Source organism: Agelaius phoeniceus, chromosome 14 (genome assembly GCF_051311805.1).
Source record: "Agelaius phoeniceus isolate bAgePho1 chromosome 14, bAgePho1.hap1, whole genome shotgun sequence".
Classification (NCBI taxonomy): Eukaryota; Metazoa; Chordata; class Aves; order Passeriformes; family Icteridae; genus Agelaius; species Agelaius phoeniceus.
In genome coordinates this window covers 12,624,757-12,640,299 of record NC_135278.1, presented here as the reverse complement: position 1 = coordinate 12,640,299, position 15,543 = coordinate 12,624,757, and the positions used below count along the sequence as shown (strand labels likewise).

The 15,543-nt window shown below is 45.1% G+C and overlaps 1 protein-coding gene across 1 annotated transcript in view; it reads right to left on the bottom strand.

Moving 5' to 3' along the window:
- Positions 1-15,543, bottom strand: part of LOC129125701 (mitogen-activated protein kinase kinase kinase kinase 4) — an 88,447-nt gene that overhangs the window by 58,861 nt on the left and 14,043 nt on the right. The window contains exon 3 of the mRNA XM_054641274.2: positions 1,288-1,344. Coding sequence (XP_054497249.2) covers positions 1,288-1,344 — 57 coding nt within the window. The remainder of the gene's footprint in view (positions 1-1,287; positions 1,345-15,543) is intronic.

The window sequence follows — 15,543 nt, the reverse complement described above, 5'->3', positions numbered from 1 at the left end:
CAGATTTGCTGAGCTCTTGGAGTGCCCCAGATCTGAACAATCACAGCTGGAGCTGGGCAGGCAATTCCTGATGAAATAACTTCTTACTGGAAAAAGAAACCCTGCAGATTTGGTGAAAGAATCAGAATCTTTTGGTGAACAAAAGTGGCAGAAGTAGCAGAAGTGACTGCATCCAGACATGCCAGCCTGTGCCCTAGCAGCAGGAATACAGCCAACTCTGCACTAGGAGAGTGGAAATAGGAGCAGAAAGCCCTGCACTCACCCCGTGCCAAACCCAGAATGCAGGAACACTTGAGCACAGTTGAGCTGGAATTGTTCAGGGCTCAGTGGGGGAAGAGCACCAGGGCAAACCCCTTTGGGCAGCTGCACTAACATTCTCCTCACCTTCCCATGTGAAAACAGCACAATCTGCTATCACTGCCCTCAAACAGGACAGGCTCCCCAGCACGATGTTGGCTCTGTCACCTGCAGCAAACCAGACCTAAATAGCTTTGTTTTGTTCTCAGAATCCTGCAAGCCCACTAAGGTGATTCCTAAAGCAGGACCATTTCAATTTTGTTTCCAAGTAAGTAGGCATTACTGGATGCTGCCACACCAGACTTCTAGGAAACTCAAGAGGAAGAAGCAAGGAGTCTCCCCAGCCTTTCTGGGCCTCAGGCTAATGTGGTCTCAAGGAGGCAAACTGCTCCACTACTGGTTGTGCTCTTAAAAGAGAGACAAAACCCAATATTTAGCAACTTTCTCAATGCCCTGTTTCAGCACGGACACCCATTTATAAATATGAGTAGGGACAGTGCCAATTAAACTGTCTCCTTCCCTCATCTGTCAAATCACAATAAAAAAACATTGCATTTGCATTTCCAACATGATCCTGCTTGCTGGCTGTCAGGGCACTACTCTGAGCAACAGCTGGCATGTAAGGGGATAGGATGTGATGAAACACAGCAGAGGCAGTGCAGAGATACAGGAAATCTTTTAATTGCTATCTCTGAAAGTAGATAATCAACTAGAAATAAGCAGGAAGAGACTTCTTGTCTTTGATATTATTGAACACCAAAATATATGACAATGTACTCCCTTATTGCTTTGTCACTATTAGTCAGCCACACTTAAAAATATGGTTGTGTTAACACCACTCAGTACTTTATAATACACAAACTGATGCTCAGGAACCATGATTTACACCAGTGGATCTTCTTTCATGAGCTGTCCACCTTCTCGTGATCTGATTATTTATTTTTCCTTGCTGCTTAACAATGACCTTGTTATTTCTGGTTTTGCACTCACCTCAGTAACATTCATCACTTTGATTGCTGCCAGCTGCCCAGTCTTAACATGGCGACCCTGGTAAAATAACAGAAGACACTGTGTAAAACATGTAGGCAAACTATGAATACATCAACAAATTAGGCCTCTAACAACCAGGTTTGACTAATTGCTTTCAATCATGTTCAAGGCACTGCTCTAGTTGGAGGTGTCCCTGCTGCAAAGGGGTTGGACTAGGTGACCTTTACCAGATCCCTTCCAACCCAGACTATTCTATGATTCTGTGTGCCAAACAACCTTCCAGTGACACAAAACCACCAAGATGAACTTTGGTGATGTGTAGCCAGAGCCACACCCTTACTGAATTTAACAGAGTTATCTCTACAGGGCTGATTTTCCTTTTAGCACAAAGGAAGCAGCAGTGCTGGGAGAGCTCTGTTCTCACAGCACAACACGGCACAAGCTCCATCTAACTTCTGTTCCACAGGTGATGCCAGCCCTCAAGCCTCCTCTTCCAGGAAATCTCAGCACAATCTCAGAATGTCTGAAAAAGCCACATTCCTGTCCTGCCATCCATGGCTGAGGTGTGCTGGGAAGCTGGAAGGCATTGGGCAGTGGGCTCTGTCCCCACATTGACCTCTACGTGGCGGCCAAGAAACTAAAGTTTTATGCATGTTTTTGTCCTTTTTTTTTTTTTAAATTAATGCTTTTAAGTTCAAAATGCTTCGTTTTTGTAATTCTAACTTCAGCTGAGTTAACTACATCTCAGCTACTATCTCAGCTACTTCCCCAAAATCATGCAAGAGCTTTGAATTTAAAAATGTCATTTTCTGTGGTGATGGGGAAGAACTAACCCAGGACTTTGACTGTGTGGATGCCTACACATGTCCACAGTTCATTATGGAATGCCCACACCCCACAGTCACTTTCAAACAACAGACAGCTGGTAACACCACACTAGAATTGGCTTGGTTTTGAAAACACAGCTAGGTAAAGGAAGGTAATAGGAAATAAAGCTATTAAAAGAGCAAACTTGCTACTGGGAGTGACAAAATGTGATTCACAAGAACACCCACATGTGAATCTTGCCATCAGCTGCAGTTTCTTACTTTGGTTAGGTCAAGCTGCTCAACAGATACCACAGATGAAGCCTTTCACCACGATAACCAGCACTGACCTCACACTGGAAGATAGTATCAAAAGATTTGAATAGACAGTGGGTTTGCTCTACATCCTAGCTTCTCACTTCCATCAGATGTTCAGAAATAGGTTTGAGGCTTTGAGACTGCAATTTTATTCCCAAAATAGTAGTGCCTGCAAAGCTGTATATCAAAATAACTAACTGACAGCAGTTAAGGAAGGCACTGGAAATCAGGAAATCAAACATGAAATGCTGCAGTTTGCAGACAAAATGATTTGCAGGTGCAATTTACACCCACAAAATTAAAAGCTGGGTTGATGTAATTTAAAAACCCAGGTTCTATCTGCACAAAAGTGCACACAAATGTTATTTCTAAGACTAAGCAATTTTGCATCAAAGAAAAATGATTCCTCATTCTCAGGCAATATGTCACAGTCATGTTTTCTTTTACAAAAAACTAAATCCTGCTGAGTTTTTTGTATATTTAAAGGTGTCTTCTTTCCATGGAAGCACTCTTGGGATTGCAAAGCATTTCCTCATGAAGTAGAATGATAGGATTTACCTATCAGCAGAGACCTCAGGAGGAAAACAAACAGGGCACCCTCTCCCCAGGCCACACAGACCTTGGTGGGTGAGTGTGGATGGGCTGTGACCAGAGCCAGCCCAAAGGATGCTGCTGTTGGGTCAGCATCCATCCCAACACTGGCCAGCAAGGTCCCTCTGCCCAGCCACAGCTCCTCTCTTGGAGCCACTGTCTGCAAACGTTCCCATTTCCACTGAATGTCTTGGCAATACAGGGAGAGAGCCTTCCCCAAAGCCCAGCAGCCTGTCTGCAGCCCAGAGATTGTCTGAGACAAGCACAGTGGTGCCCCACATCTCTGGGCACCACACACCAGGTGAGCAGCCCATGGAAAACAGGAGTCTCCCCTGGACTGCTGTAGATCCTGCAAAGGACCAAGAACTAACACTGATTTTCACAGCTGTGGTGCTTCTTTACTGAAAATATAATCAATGAGTACTAGGCTAACACTGCCCTTGAATATTCATCAGAATAAGGGAGAGGGAAAGGCTTGGCATTCAGTCCTGGGGTCAAAGTGTAACTCCTGGTCAAGCTGTCCCTCTGTGTAACAGATATTGGTCATTTTGCTGCCATAGTTATTTCCACTGGATGCAAAACCTGCTGCTCTCACTTACTACTATAAATGTGAATACTAAACCCCCCCAAAAAAGGTTTGGAAAATCAGTATTTATGTGAAAGAAAACAGCAAGTCCTTTTGTTTTATGGGTTGTGATTCACCTTTCTTCAAAAAATATGTCCCTGTTAACTAAGATGCACAACTCAATCCTGCTCCTGCATTAAGGCACAGACTGTGATGGCAGTTCAGAACAAAAATCACAGATTTCTCAGTATTGGTCTTTTAAATGGTTTGGAGTCAATGTTCCTTAACATCTCTAGAAGCAGTAAACATCCTGAACCCAGCCCTGGGCTTCTTGCTAAGAGATAGAGAGTAATGCCTTAACAGGGGAAGATTTCAGTGCTGGTCCCTTATTTTTTTCATTTATCAATAAATCTCAGAGGTTAGCCAGAGTTCATGGGAATTCTCACGTTGCTGCTTCTGCTGAAGCCACTAAGTTGAGCACGTGTGAATTATTTTGAGAAAAGTGGTGTTTTGAGTTTTGTTTAAAGCTTCCAGGAGCAAACTGGCTGTTTTAACTTTTTCCCAACCAAACAAGATCAGCTGATTCACTTACTTCCAGTGACAAGACATGCTGAAGTTCATCCTTACTGATTTAATCTGAGAAGAGCAAGAGGCATTGCCCTCCCAGCCCTCTGCTCACTCTGCCTCTGCCCACACTCTCCAGGAGTTCAGCCTGCTGTGATTCAAGATCCTCCACTGCACATTTCCCCAGAAACTGGGGAGAGGGCTGGAATGGTCTGTGGGCTGGTTTCCCTTATGAAAGGTTTAATCTTTCACCCAAATGCTCAGTATAAGAGCTCTGGAGAATGTAGTGAGAACATCCAACAGCCATTTGCAACACCCATATTCCTACCCAGGAGTACAGCATCAAATTCTATCACAGAGCTTAGACACGAACAATTCTGAGGCTTAACGACTTTCTAAAATTGAAGTTCCACCCTTTATTTTGATGAGGTATCCAAGCTGGAAAAAATTCTCCCATTAGCTTTGAGTCCAGCTAAATTCCAGGTCTCCTCCAGAAAATATTTCCGCATAGTCTGCTGCAGTTGCCAGTTAGTCACTCCAGTAACATTCAGCAAACCTGAAGCCAGCACACACATTTTTCAAATCTACACACTGCTCATTGCAGCCAGACTTGTGGGAGATGCTTTATGCCAAAGATCTGGTTCTGATGAGCTCCAACCCTGCATTATCTCTGCAGGGAGAGATACATGGAATAGGGCAGATTGCTCAGAGTTATTTCTGTTGGATGTGTATTTATCTTTTCACCTTAGATAAAGGAACCATTTATCTATGCCCCTTACTAAGGGTCAAGGCACGTACTTTTCTATTTACATCCAACAAGAGTGTCAACATTAGCAGCCAGCTATTAGCTGATAAAGGGGCTTTACATGAATTAAGTATATTTACAAAATGATGCATTCGGTCACATACAACACCTTTTCCTCTTATGTTCCAAAAAAAATTTTGGACAGTCCCTGGCTTGGGCCATGACTACAAGAAGAGACCCAAGGTCCCAATGAGATTATCAGGCTGCAAGTCACAGGCAGAGAGGTTGGTTTGACAGCTTCCCTCCCAGCTCCTGCACGTATCTCTCTTCCTGGGGGTGGGAAACAGCTCCCATCAGCTTCCCTCCCACCTGGGATCCGACAGATTTGGAGGGGACAATTGCAAGCCCAGGCAGCAGAAGGCAGCTGTCCACTGGAGTGCTGCACACTCACGGCAGCCCCACCACAGGCTTCCTTTTTGGCACTCATCAACGTTCACGTGTTTCTGGGCCTGTCTGGTGGAGCTGTCCCCACGTAACCGCAGCAGGAAAAAGGGCTTGAGAAAGGCAGGGACTGCCTGCTGCAAGGCAGCACAGAGCTGGGCATTTCACACACCAGAAATCCTTGCTCTTGTCCCTGTCCTTGTCTGCAACCAGAAGCAGCACAGAGAGCCAGGTGCCTGTGTGCAGGGACACCTCTCAAAAACCAGAAGACTTGGACACTTCAAGTTTACACCTTTGTGCCTGCATGAAGGGCCATTTCATACCAAATACACTCTGCTATCAAGCACAGACACCAGAATTACCACAAGAGTAGGGGACTCCTGGCTGACCCATCACTGTCTGCCTGTGTAATCCTGAAAGCTGGTAAATACCACAATTTTAACTCCTGGGACCTTCTCTGGATGTTCAAGACTTGCACTGTAAAGCGAGATGTGGCCGTTGGAGGTGTGGGACTTTGGCAGTCGAGGTCCCTCTCAAGCAGACATTCCTTATGGGATAACAGATGCAGCCTGTGGCCACCCGCCCTCTGGGAGCGAGGTGAAAGCACAGCTGTGTGGCTGCAAGCTCTCACCGAAAGTGAACTCGAGCAATCAGATTTCCTGTTCCAAATGCACTGATGAACTTTGAAGTTTGAGCCCATCTGTGTGGCCCTGCAGGGCTGGCAGCCTGCCAGCTCAGCCTGCTGTGCCCTGTGGGACTGGTCCCCACCCTTTCACCCCTCTGCCCTCCACCCTTTCCATCCTGCAAATACAAGAAAAGCCTTTAAGAGATAATGCAGGGAGTGAACAATGCTCTGTGCAGGGATCCAGGAAACCCTCTGTCCTATTCCACGTGACCTCAATGAAGTCATGATCCTTCTGTTTCCTTTCCACCCGCACAGGACTCTTCTACTCAGACCCAGCTCTTCAGAAGGGATGAGGGATGTTTGCTGAGCCCAGCCCCAGAGGCAGTGGGAACAGGAGCTCTGCCTGTTCACACTGCAGGCAGGCAGGAGCAGCCTCCCATGCAGCTGCAGTGTGCTCCCCAGTGGGTCAGCACGGCAGGGAGGAGAACCCCAAAAATAGAAAACCTGCAGATACTCTGCTCCTATGCAGCAGCTTGGACACAGCCACTGATCTGCAGTAAAAGGCTCCTCATACAAGCACGCTGCATCCTCAGGGTCTTCATGATGTGAACAAGTGGTCAGGGCTTGCACACCTGGGCTGAGTCACCTGAGAAGACAGTTTTTAGGTGAGCTCTATAAGCAAGAGCAGCTCATACCTCTCAATTCAGCAGCTGCAACCATGAGAGACAACGCACGGCAGCCATGGTTGGAGCTCTCCAGCTAAAAATACAGCAGTAATGCAAAACCTGAACAGACCTTCCAGGAATATATTCCAAGGAAGAAGCAATTAAGAGCTTATAGCTTGTTTTTGTTAGTTAATGGCCCAAGGCAAAGTTCAGAGTAAGTCATGCACTGAATACTAGCACTGGATTTCAGGAACGATTCATTTCATCATAGGCTATGACATGGAATCCACGTCAACTCTGATAGAGTAAAACCCCCCAAAAACACAAACACAAAAAACTGCACAAACCCCCTCAAACCACAAATGCCTTGGACAGATGGGCACTGGTTTCACAAAGCCCTTTTTTTGTTTTTTTAGCCCCCATACAGACCTCAGGACACCAGCCAGGTGGGAACACAGTTATCATTTTGATTACAGCTTCATCCTTTTAATCACAAACTCAGGCTGCAGAAAGCCTCCTGTGATTGACATTATTAAGTTTTGGTGGTACTTTTGTCACACCAGCTCTGAATGTCTGTTATATTTCAGGGCTGTAAATCAAAGAATTGTATTCCCCTAGAGCATCTCTTTTTTTCTTTGTCATACTGGGAGATGCTGAGATTTTGGAAGCTGCTCCAGGGAGCCCTCAGCTCCATCTCCCAGCACACCTTTCTTTCCTTGTGGCTGTTTTCATGGCAGCAGGGCAGGATGCAGGGTCTGCCATAGAACCACAGCCCAGCTGTGCTGGCCATATGGATGCCACACATTTTCCCTTTCACCTCACATCTGCCACACAACCTCCAGACAGTCCCAGGTCTCACCCAGCACCTTGGGCAGCATAGCCAAATATTGCATCTCCTGCTCCCTGTGCTCCTTTAACACACTCTGGAGAGCTTTGCTGCCATTAACTGTGCTGGAGAGAGGAAGAGCACACAGCAGCCTCAGCACAGCTCCTGACACCAACAGGAGGCACACGAGGCTCCTTGGCTCTCTCAGACACTGGACCCCGCCAGGCACAGTCCCTCAGGCTGGAACAGGACTGCCTGGCAGGCTCCAGCCTAACACTGCCCTCGGAGCCAACCCGGAATGCTCCTGCCAGGGAAAGCAAAGCACAGCACCTAAACACTACAAAATGCCCCCTTGTCCTCTGCTGCTCAGTGCTGAGCAACAGAAATAGTAATAGTATTACTATTAGTATTACTAAAACCACAGAGATAGTAATAGCAATAGTCAGGCTTTAGTAGAGACAGGCTTTTCAGGGTTTACGTTGTATTGGTCTTTTTTTCCTCCTATATGCTAAACCCCACTCTGTCATTAGTTGTTTTCTAGAAGTCAGCTAAAATGTATCACTTTAGGTACAGACCACACCAATAAGTCAAATGTTATTTCACATATCCCAGAACTTGGGTTGCAAAATATCAGCACTTAAGCCCAAAATGTCTGCATGTAGATATATAAAGAATGAAAGTTAATTAGTAACATTCTGTGTTCCTTAAGACAAAGGCTGCTACAATATTGAAGAAATATTAGGGATATATATGATTTATAGAGGGATTTAAAATTATTTTAAAAACCCTAAAATGTTACACTGCATTCCAAATCAAAAAATAATTTAAAAATCAAAAATTTTGTAAAGTTCATCACATTTACGTAGTAAAAATGGATTGAATATTCAGTGGAAAACAAATTCTTTTCCTTGCAAACACCACCACCCTATTTATGTGCAGAACATGTCATTTTATTCCTCCCACTGCTTTTCTCTCTCCCCACATATCAGGAGTGGGAATGTATTTGTGCTCACTCAAAGTGAAAATATTAGTTTTATGAATTTTTCCAAATGAAATTTTAGATGTTTCAGGGGCAAGATGTAAAAAAGGAAATCACGAATTTCAGAGCCCCTATTTGTGTCACATGTTTAAAAAAACAAAAAAAAAATTATCACTGTAAATCATAATACCACTGAAGATAACTAAGTTGGCAGTGGTATAGGAGAACTTCCTATATACTAAAATAGCAACACATTAGCCCAGAGAAGAGATTAGAAAATACAACCTCCACCAGTCACTTAAAATTCTACCCACATCAACATTGTCCAGAAGGGAGGGATGGATAAAGGTCATTTCAAAAGGACCAGATCAAATCACCTTGATCTCTGGAGGAAAAGGACAGTTTTTCATCCCCACTGTAAATGTCTGTACCACAACCCTCCTGAACTGTAAAACCCAAGAGGCACCAGAAGCAGTTTTTCTGCCCAGTTTTTTTTTTTTTTTATCCTTTCAGTTCCTATTTCCTCCCATTGTATGAGTGGAAACACAGATTGTTTGCTTTGCCTAATGTTTGTCTGTGTCTGACTGGAGACCAGTGGGAAAAGAAAATGAAACAAAGGAACAAATTCAAGCTCTTTCACAAACACATATTTGAATATTGACATTTTTTTGCAATATCAGTATGTTCACTTGCTCAGATTACCATCCTCATCCAAAACATGAACCACTCAGGGTACTGCATGCTTGTATGAGAATGGACGAGGGACTGATCTTTTGGGATACTGAAACCTGCTCCCAAATGGGTCATTCTCACTGTGGTCAGCAAGATCAAGCAAAGCACCAAGCTCTTTTGAAAATACCATTCTAGCCATAATACAGAGAGGTTTGTCCTCTACTTATTTGAAATGGGTGGTGCCTGCAGAAGAACATCCCATGTAATCTTCTGCAGCTCCATGCTCATTTGGAGGGAAGTACCCATTCCTGTGGCTTCTCCTTGCTCAGCTCACATGCAGACATGATGCTTTAGATCTCCAAATGCTACTTAAAGTTTCTGAAAAATGTGCAAAATGTGCAAGAAAGAGAGCAGAAAAGAGCAGGAACACTTCTCCTGGGGCAGGTGTCCTGGGAGAGCTGCAGCACACACAGCACCTTGGAGGAACAACCTTCCCCTGCCACATTTGGGGTCAGCTCTGGAGGCAAAGCTGCTCCTGGTGAAGGACCAGACTCCCACTGAGTTTGGTTTGGTCCAATTTCCCTCTGGGGATACTTCAGTAGCATCTGAGGGGATGGCAAACACTGAAGCTCCAGCTCCCCTCTGCTCAAAAGTCATCCAGGTGTTGAGTTCAGAGGGAACTGCAAGGCCCCTGAGTGGGAACTGCTGCCAACACAGAAAAAAAAGCAACATTTTGGGGCCATATGTGGGTCGAGTAACCCAGACAGCAGCACAATGAGTAGGAGAAGAGCTCTGAGAAGAGGGTTGTGCAGTTATCCCATTTTCCTCACACTACATTTATTGGGACATAAACTCATTTTGTGGAGCCTAAACATCACTATTTGCACAACTTTCAGTCTGTTGCTACACTCTCAGGTTTCCAGCCTCAGAAAGGGCTTGCTCCCCCTGTTAGGGCACGGAGGCTCTGCAGACACAGGTTTCTCCTCTTCCCATGGGAGTTCTGGCCTGGGGACTCTGGGCTGCTGGGGAGTTCAGGACAGCACAGGACAGTGGGGATATGGGGTATTTGAAGTCCCAGGGCTCCTCTTGCTGTGAACAGGAGGGTTGGAAGAGCCCTGGCACAGAGCCAGTCCCACAGAACACTTGGGAGCCCAGTGGTGATTTACAACAGCAAAGGCCTGCTGCACCAGAAGTCTATTCATCCAGAAAAATAAACAATTTTGGAATAGCCTCAGCCTTTGGAAGGCTCTCACTCTGTAGAACAGGGGTTGCTGAGAAGCGAAGTCTGGGGTGAGGTACAAATCCCCCCAGCCCAGTGAATTTTTGCTGCCTGACTCACACACGTCCGTTTACAGAAACGCAGGGTGCTACAGAAAACCTGCTCACAGCACATCTCTCTCTGCTGGATAAGGTCACAGGCAGTCAAGGGTGTGCTGCCAGCCCCATCCTGCTGAAAGGAAGTCAGGGCTGGACTGTAGGAGGTCAGCTGATGGGTGGCCAGAATTTTGGAGCAAGAATCCCTCAAAGGAAGGGTTTTTGGCTCACCATTGCTACAAAGCTACAAAGGTTAAGCTGCACACAGCAATTACAAACCTCATGTTAGGAGAGTCATCTTTTAGCTTTTTAAGTAATGTAGCTTTATTAGCCTTCTATCCCACATAAACACAACCTTGTGTGCACATTAAGCTCTTAGCATTTATATTGCTGAATTTTTAAAGATCCTTCAGCATTCTTGTAAACAGCAGCTGTAATGTAGTTGAATTTTCTCTTGCATATAATACAGAACATGGACATGGCTCTGCACAGGTTAAAACTGTGTTGTTGGGTTGGTTTTTTTTAAAGGCTTTGAGGCAAGCAGGGTACACAGGTGCAAGTCCCAGCCTAAATGATGACAGAGCTACAGCAGCCTTAGGGGTGATTTACTTTCCCACTGCAGTTCTGGTGGTGTTTTTCTCACACAGATTGCAGCACCGTGCAGGTGGCTGTGTCCAGCTCACACACCATGGACAGCCCAGCACTAACAACTGGCATTCAAAGGGTTTCTCTTACAGCCTCTGAGTCTTGCCTTCAGCATTTCTGGGCCAACACCCTCCCTATGACTCTGTTCAACTGAGGTGAATCCTGAATAAAAACTCTGCTGACTAATACTGTCAAGTTCAGAAGATCTGAGGTTTGCCTAGGGAAAGGTCATATTTTTTACACACATACCAAACTCCTCACAGAGCATTTAACTGAGGGGAAAAAAAAAAGAGCATATAATTATGCCTTTTCATTTGGCTCTACCTGGTGAATCCTCTCCAAAAAATTAAAAGGGAGTTAATGAACACAATTAGTCTGTGAAAAAACACACAAGCCTCCAGATTTCTGAATTATTTCTGTAAGAGATGAGCTACATGGCACTGATCTCACAGCAGCAGTCAATTCCCATTTCCTTCCAAAATCCTATTGGCCAGATGGTCCAGAAAACTCAAGGGAAAATTACTTAAATGTTTGGAAAGGCTTTCAGTGTTAAGTTAGTCTCCAAAATGAAACCAGACTACCCTTTTAATTAGTCCTACAAGTGAAGTAAAGCTCGCTTTTCTAATGAATTTAAAAGAGAGGAGATTCCAAGTTCAAAACAAAAAAAAAATCTGAATTCACAAGGAGCACTGGTGTTATTTTTTTCTAAACTGATCTAATCAGCTTTGAACAGCAGAAGCCTGGCTGGCAAAGGCTCCCTTCTCAAGCCAACTACAGGTCAGATGCACAGTAAAAGTTCCTGAACAGCTACAAGCAGTTACTGCTCAATGCTTCATCTTCTCAATTTCTGTATTACTTGTAGGAATTGAAGTCAATCACAGCAGGGTAGAAATGAACAGTGAGGTCTTGAGAGGAAGAAAGAAATAACTACCCCTGCAGAATAATTTCAAGAAAATGGCTAAACACATTACAGCTGAAGAACCACAGAGCCTTGAGCAATGCAGCTCAGCGTAATTACGAGCACACATGAAGCAAAAGCAGCAGTGAATCATTGGAAGAACTGGTCACAAGAGGTACCCATAATTTCCTGAAATTAACTACTTAACAGCCCTAACTGGATTTTTGAAGCTCTCATCTCTTTGTCTCGCCCTGTTTAAACAAGCCAAATTCATTCTGTACAGGGCAAGATGAAGCAGTGAACTGCACAGTGAGCTGTGTGTGGGTGAAACAGCACCAGAGCCCCAGCACGGGCTGGGGCCCCTGCCCACCTCCCATGCACTGCTGCCCACACCTAACAAAGGCTCCCTGCAGCCCTTCCCACCACCAGCTGTCCCAGCCATGGCTTGTCCCAACACTGAGGCTCTCACACCCACTTCTGGCCCCACTGAAGGCAACCAGACAACCTTAATGATTCTACGTCCTAAGGAATTTCTGCTGAGTTTATTGGGTCACATTTCTAAAACAAACCTCACTTTACAATGAAAAAAAGAGTGTATTTTCAATGGTTTCCCTGTTGGAAAAGGTGTGATTACACAGATCCTCTCACAGGTTTGAGCCAGAGCTTGTGACACAAGAAATAAACCTCAGCCCCTGCTGCAGTGTGTCCCCTTGTGTAAAAGGACCTGCAGGGCTGCCACCCAAAGCTCACAGCCCATGGGAGATGAGGCTCTCCACAAACCCACAGGTGGAAACAGGGAGCTCTCACTGCTCTGGCTCTCAACACTCACGTTCACAGGTGTAGGATGGAGGGCATTGCCCTCTCTCAGGTTTGCCAGCTGCTGTGCCACAGGGAGATTCCACAGGCAGCACTGGGAAACACCACGGGCTTCTTCCACACCAAACAACAGGGCCCAGGCACTACAGACAAAAGGGCACGCACAGAAACACACAGAGAAATATTCAAAACTGAAACACTGAAATCCCCTGGCCTAGCCTAAGGTACCTCAGATGTCAGTGAAGCTGCACCAAAACCCTTCTCATGGTTGAGTCTCAAAGCCACTTCTCATTTTCCAAGCTCTGAACCCTATGTGCTTCCTTTACCTTGTAAGAGCAACAGCCTGTCCAAGCAGCTGAATCACATCCAAAGCAGCTGTCAAGAAAGACAAAAACAAAACAGCAAAACAACCTCAACATTCCACAAGGCATCCAGCTAATGCCAGCAACTTGCTGGCTTACATGTAGAATATAAATTTTAAAAGCTAGCATTTCTGCTTTAACATCTAGCTGTGCTCACTTAAAAAAAACACTTAAAAAGTTTAACCATCCACAAGTTTCCAAAATATCTTCCTTTTGCAGCTCCTTTGCATATTCTGTCACCTACATCCAGATGCCAAAATACACCACCAAGAGCTCACTGCCACTTTGGATAAATATCATATTATGTGCCAGAGGAAAATTTTGCAGGATAAACTAAAACTCTACAGCATTGCCAATGCACATATTTAAATAACAGAAATTTAAATTATTAGGTCTCTACTTACAACAAAAGGGTCATTAAAAAAAACATATATCCAAGTGCATATGAAAACCCCACACCAGAAAAGCCATCTCCCAGATGCTTTGAATTGCCTTCTACCTTCTGAACCTTCAGGTCCAGGGGAGCACACGAACTTGCACTACCAAAGAGAAGCTCAGCCAGTTGGGTTTTTTTTTAAGAAAACAGAATGTATGGGATTGCACTGCTCTTGCATCCAATCATGTTTGAACCAGTCAGCCCATTCCAACCAAATCTGAAGTCTCCAAGATGACTCAATTCCTGCATACTTTGTGCAAATCAGAGGAGACAAACTCCTTTCCTCCCTGCACCGCTGAGGCTTACAGAAAATACCTATTTTTGACATGTTTGCGCAAGAAAATAACCCGACACGTTCAGAAGTTTCAGAAAAACAAATACCTAACAAGAGGGGTTCTGAAATTAGTCACTGAGTCATCTTTGGGGACTGGCTCCCCTGCACTGATTCTGGTTTGCCATTTTCCCTGTAGCCAATGAGTGCAAGGTGAGGCCAAAGCACCCTCACACCACTGTTAGCACTTCCCCTCTGAATAGGTCAAACAAATGACATCATGTGCAAAGGACTGGAAAAAAACAAGGTTTCGTATAATTATTTTTAAAGACCTGGTTTGCATACATGGTTTGACCCAGTTTAATTAGAAATGTTATTTCCAGCTCAATTTTGTTAAGCGTGGACATGCTCAGTGGCCTGAACCAGGTTTGTCATTTTCCTTTCACTGATCCAGCCACACCAGTCATCAAAATGCTCATTCTTTGCATACCTCCACTTCTGTCCACTTTCACAGCAGCTTTAATAGAAGGAGATTACTGCTTAGCTATTTGAACATTTCTGTTTACTTCTGTCACCAGCTCTTTCCTCTTTTTAAAAGAGAATTTGTTTTAGAAAAGTCAGCAATTAAGTGGAGTAATTTAATATTCATATATCTCATGTTGCAATGAGAGAACATGGGTTTTATCACCAGCTGGTACAGTAAATGCTGCCCACAGCCAGGGGTGGGTCCAGCTAGTGGTTTTGTACTGATATGTGAGAACACGATTTTGTGGCAAAGCATCACCTCCTACCTGCTTGTTTTCACCAAGGAAAAACAGAAAAAGGAACTATTTTCTGCCAAACCTCAAGAGAGCTGTTGTTCTGCTTCAGCAGCAGGGCCAGGCACACGCCCTGTTTCAGCAGCCACAGACCCACCTGAGGCACCACAAAACCCCAGCAGCACATCTGCAGAAAGGCACTGCTGCACTCAGCAAGCACAGCAGGGTGGGAATCACAGAAAAACTAAAGTGCAAAGCCCTCTGTGTCACCTCCTGCATGGCAAACACTCTTTGCTCATAAAGGGTCCTTCACAAACGTGGATGTCCTCCTTGGCAGGCAGGACAGATGTGGCTTGTCCCACCACAGCCAGCTCCTGGAACACTCCTAGAGAACTGCACAGTCACCAGCCTGCCCCAGGGTGGGGAAATGCAGAGCAGCAGCTTCCCCATTTCTCTTTCTGATCATGCTCCCACATCTAGAAGGAGAAATCAAAATGCATCATGCACTCTCTGGGGACCTTTCACATCACACAGTGGCTTCTGACAGCTCAGACAACAGGGCACGGTATGATGGCACTCATGCTGCTTGCCTGGCAATAAGGGAAGCCAGAAAGGAAAGAAAACCCATTGCTGGCATATGCCCACCTAATCTGAAGGTACAACCTTTCCAGAAGATCAGGCACCGTTTACACACCAGAGGACTCAGCAGACAGGCTCCCATTAAGAAGCACAGTTTATAGAGCACAGTGTCATGTCCAGCCCAGACTCCAGTGGCACCTACAATCCCTGTCCAGCCCTGGTGTGGGTCAGCATTGCCTCCATCCCAGCACAGGGATGGGTACCTGAAGCCTCCCAGCCACCCCTGACAGAGTTGGGCTGCAAGGATGTCTCCACATGATAAAGAATTGCTCTATTTTAATATTAATAACTTTCAAAGGGAGAGGTCTGCCAGAATAATG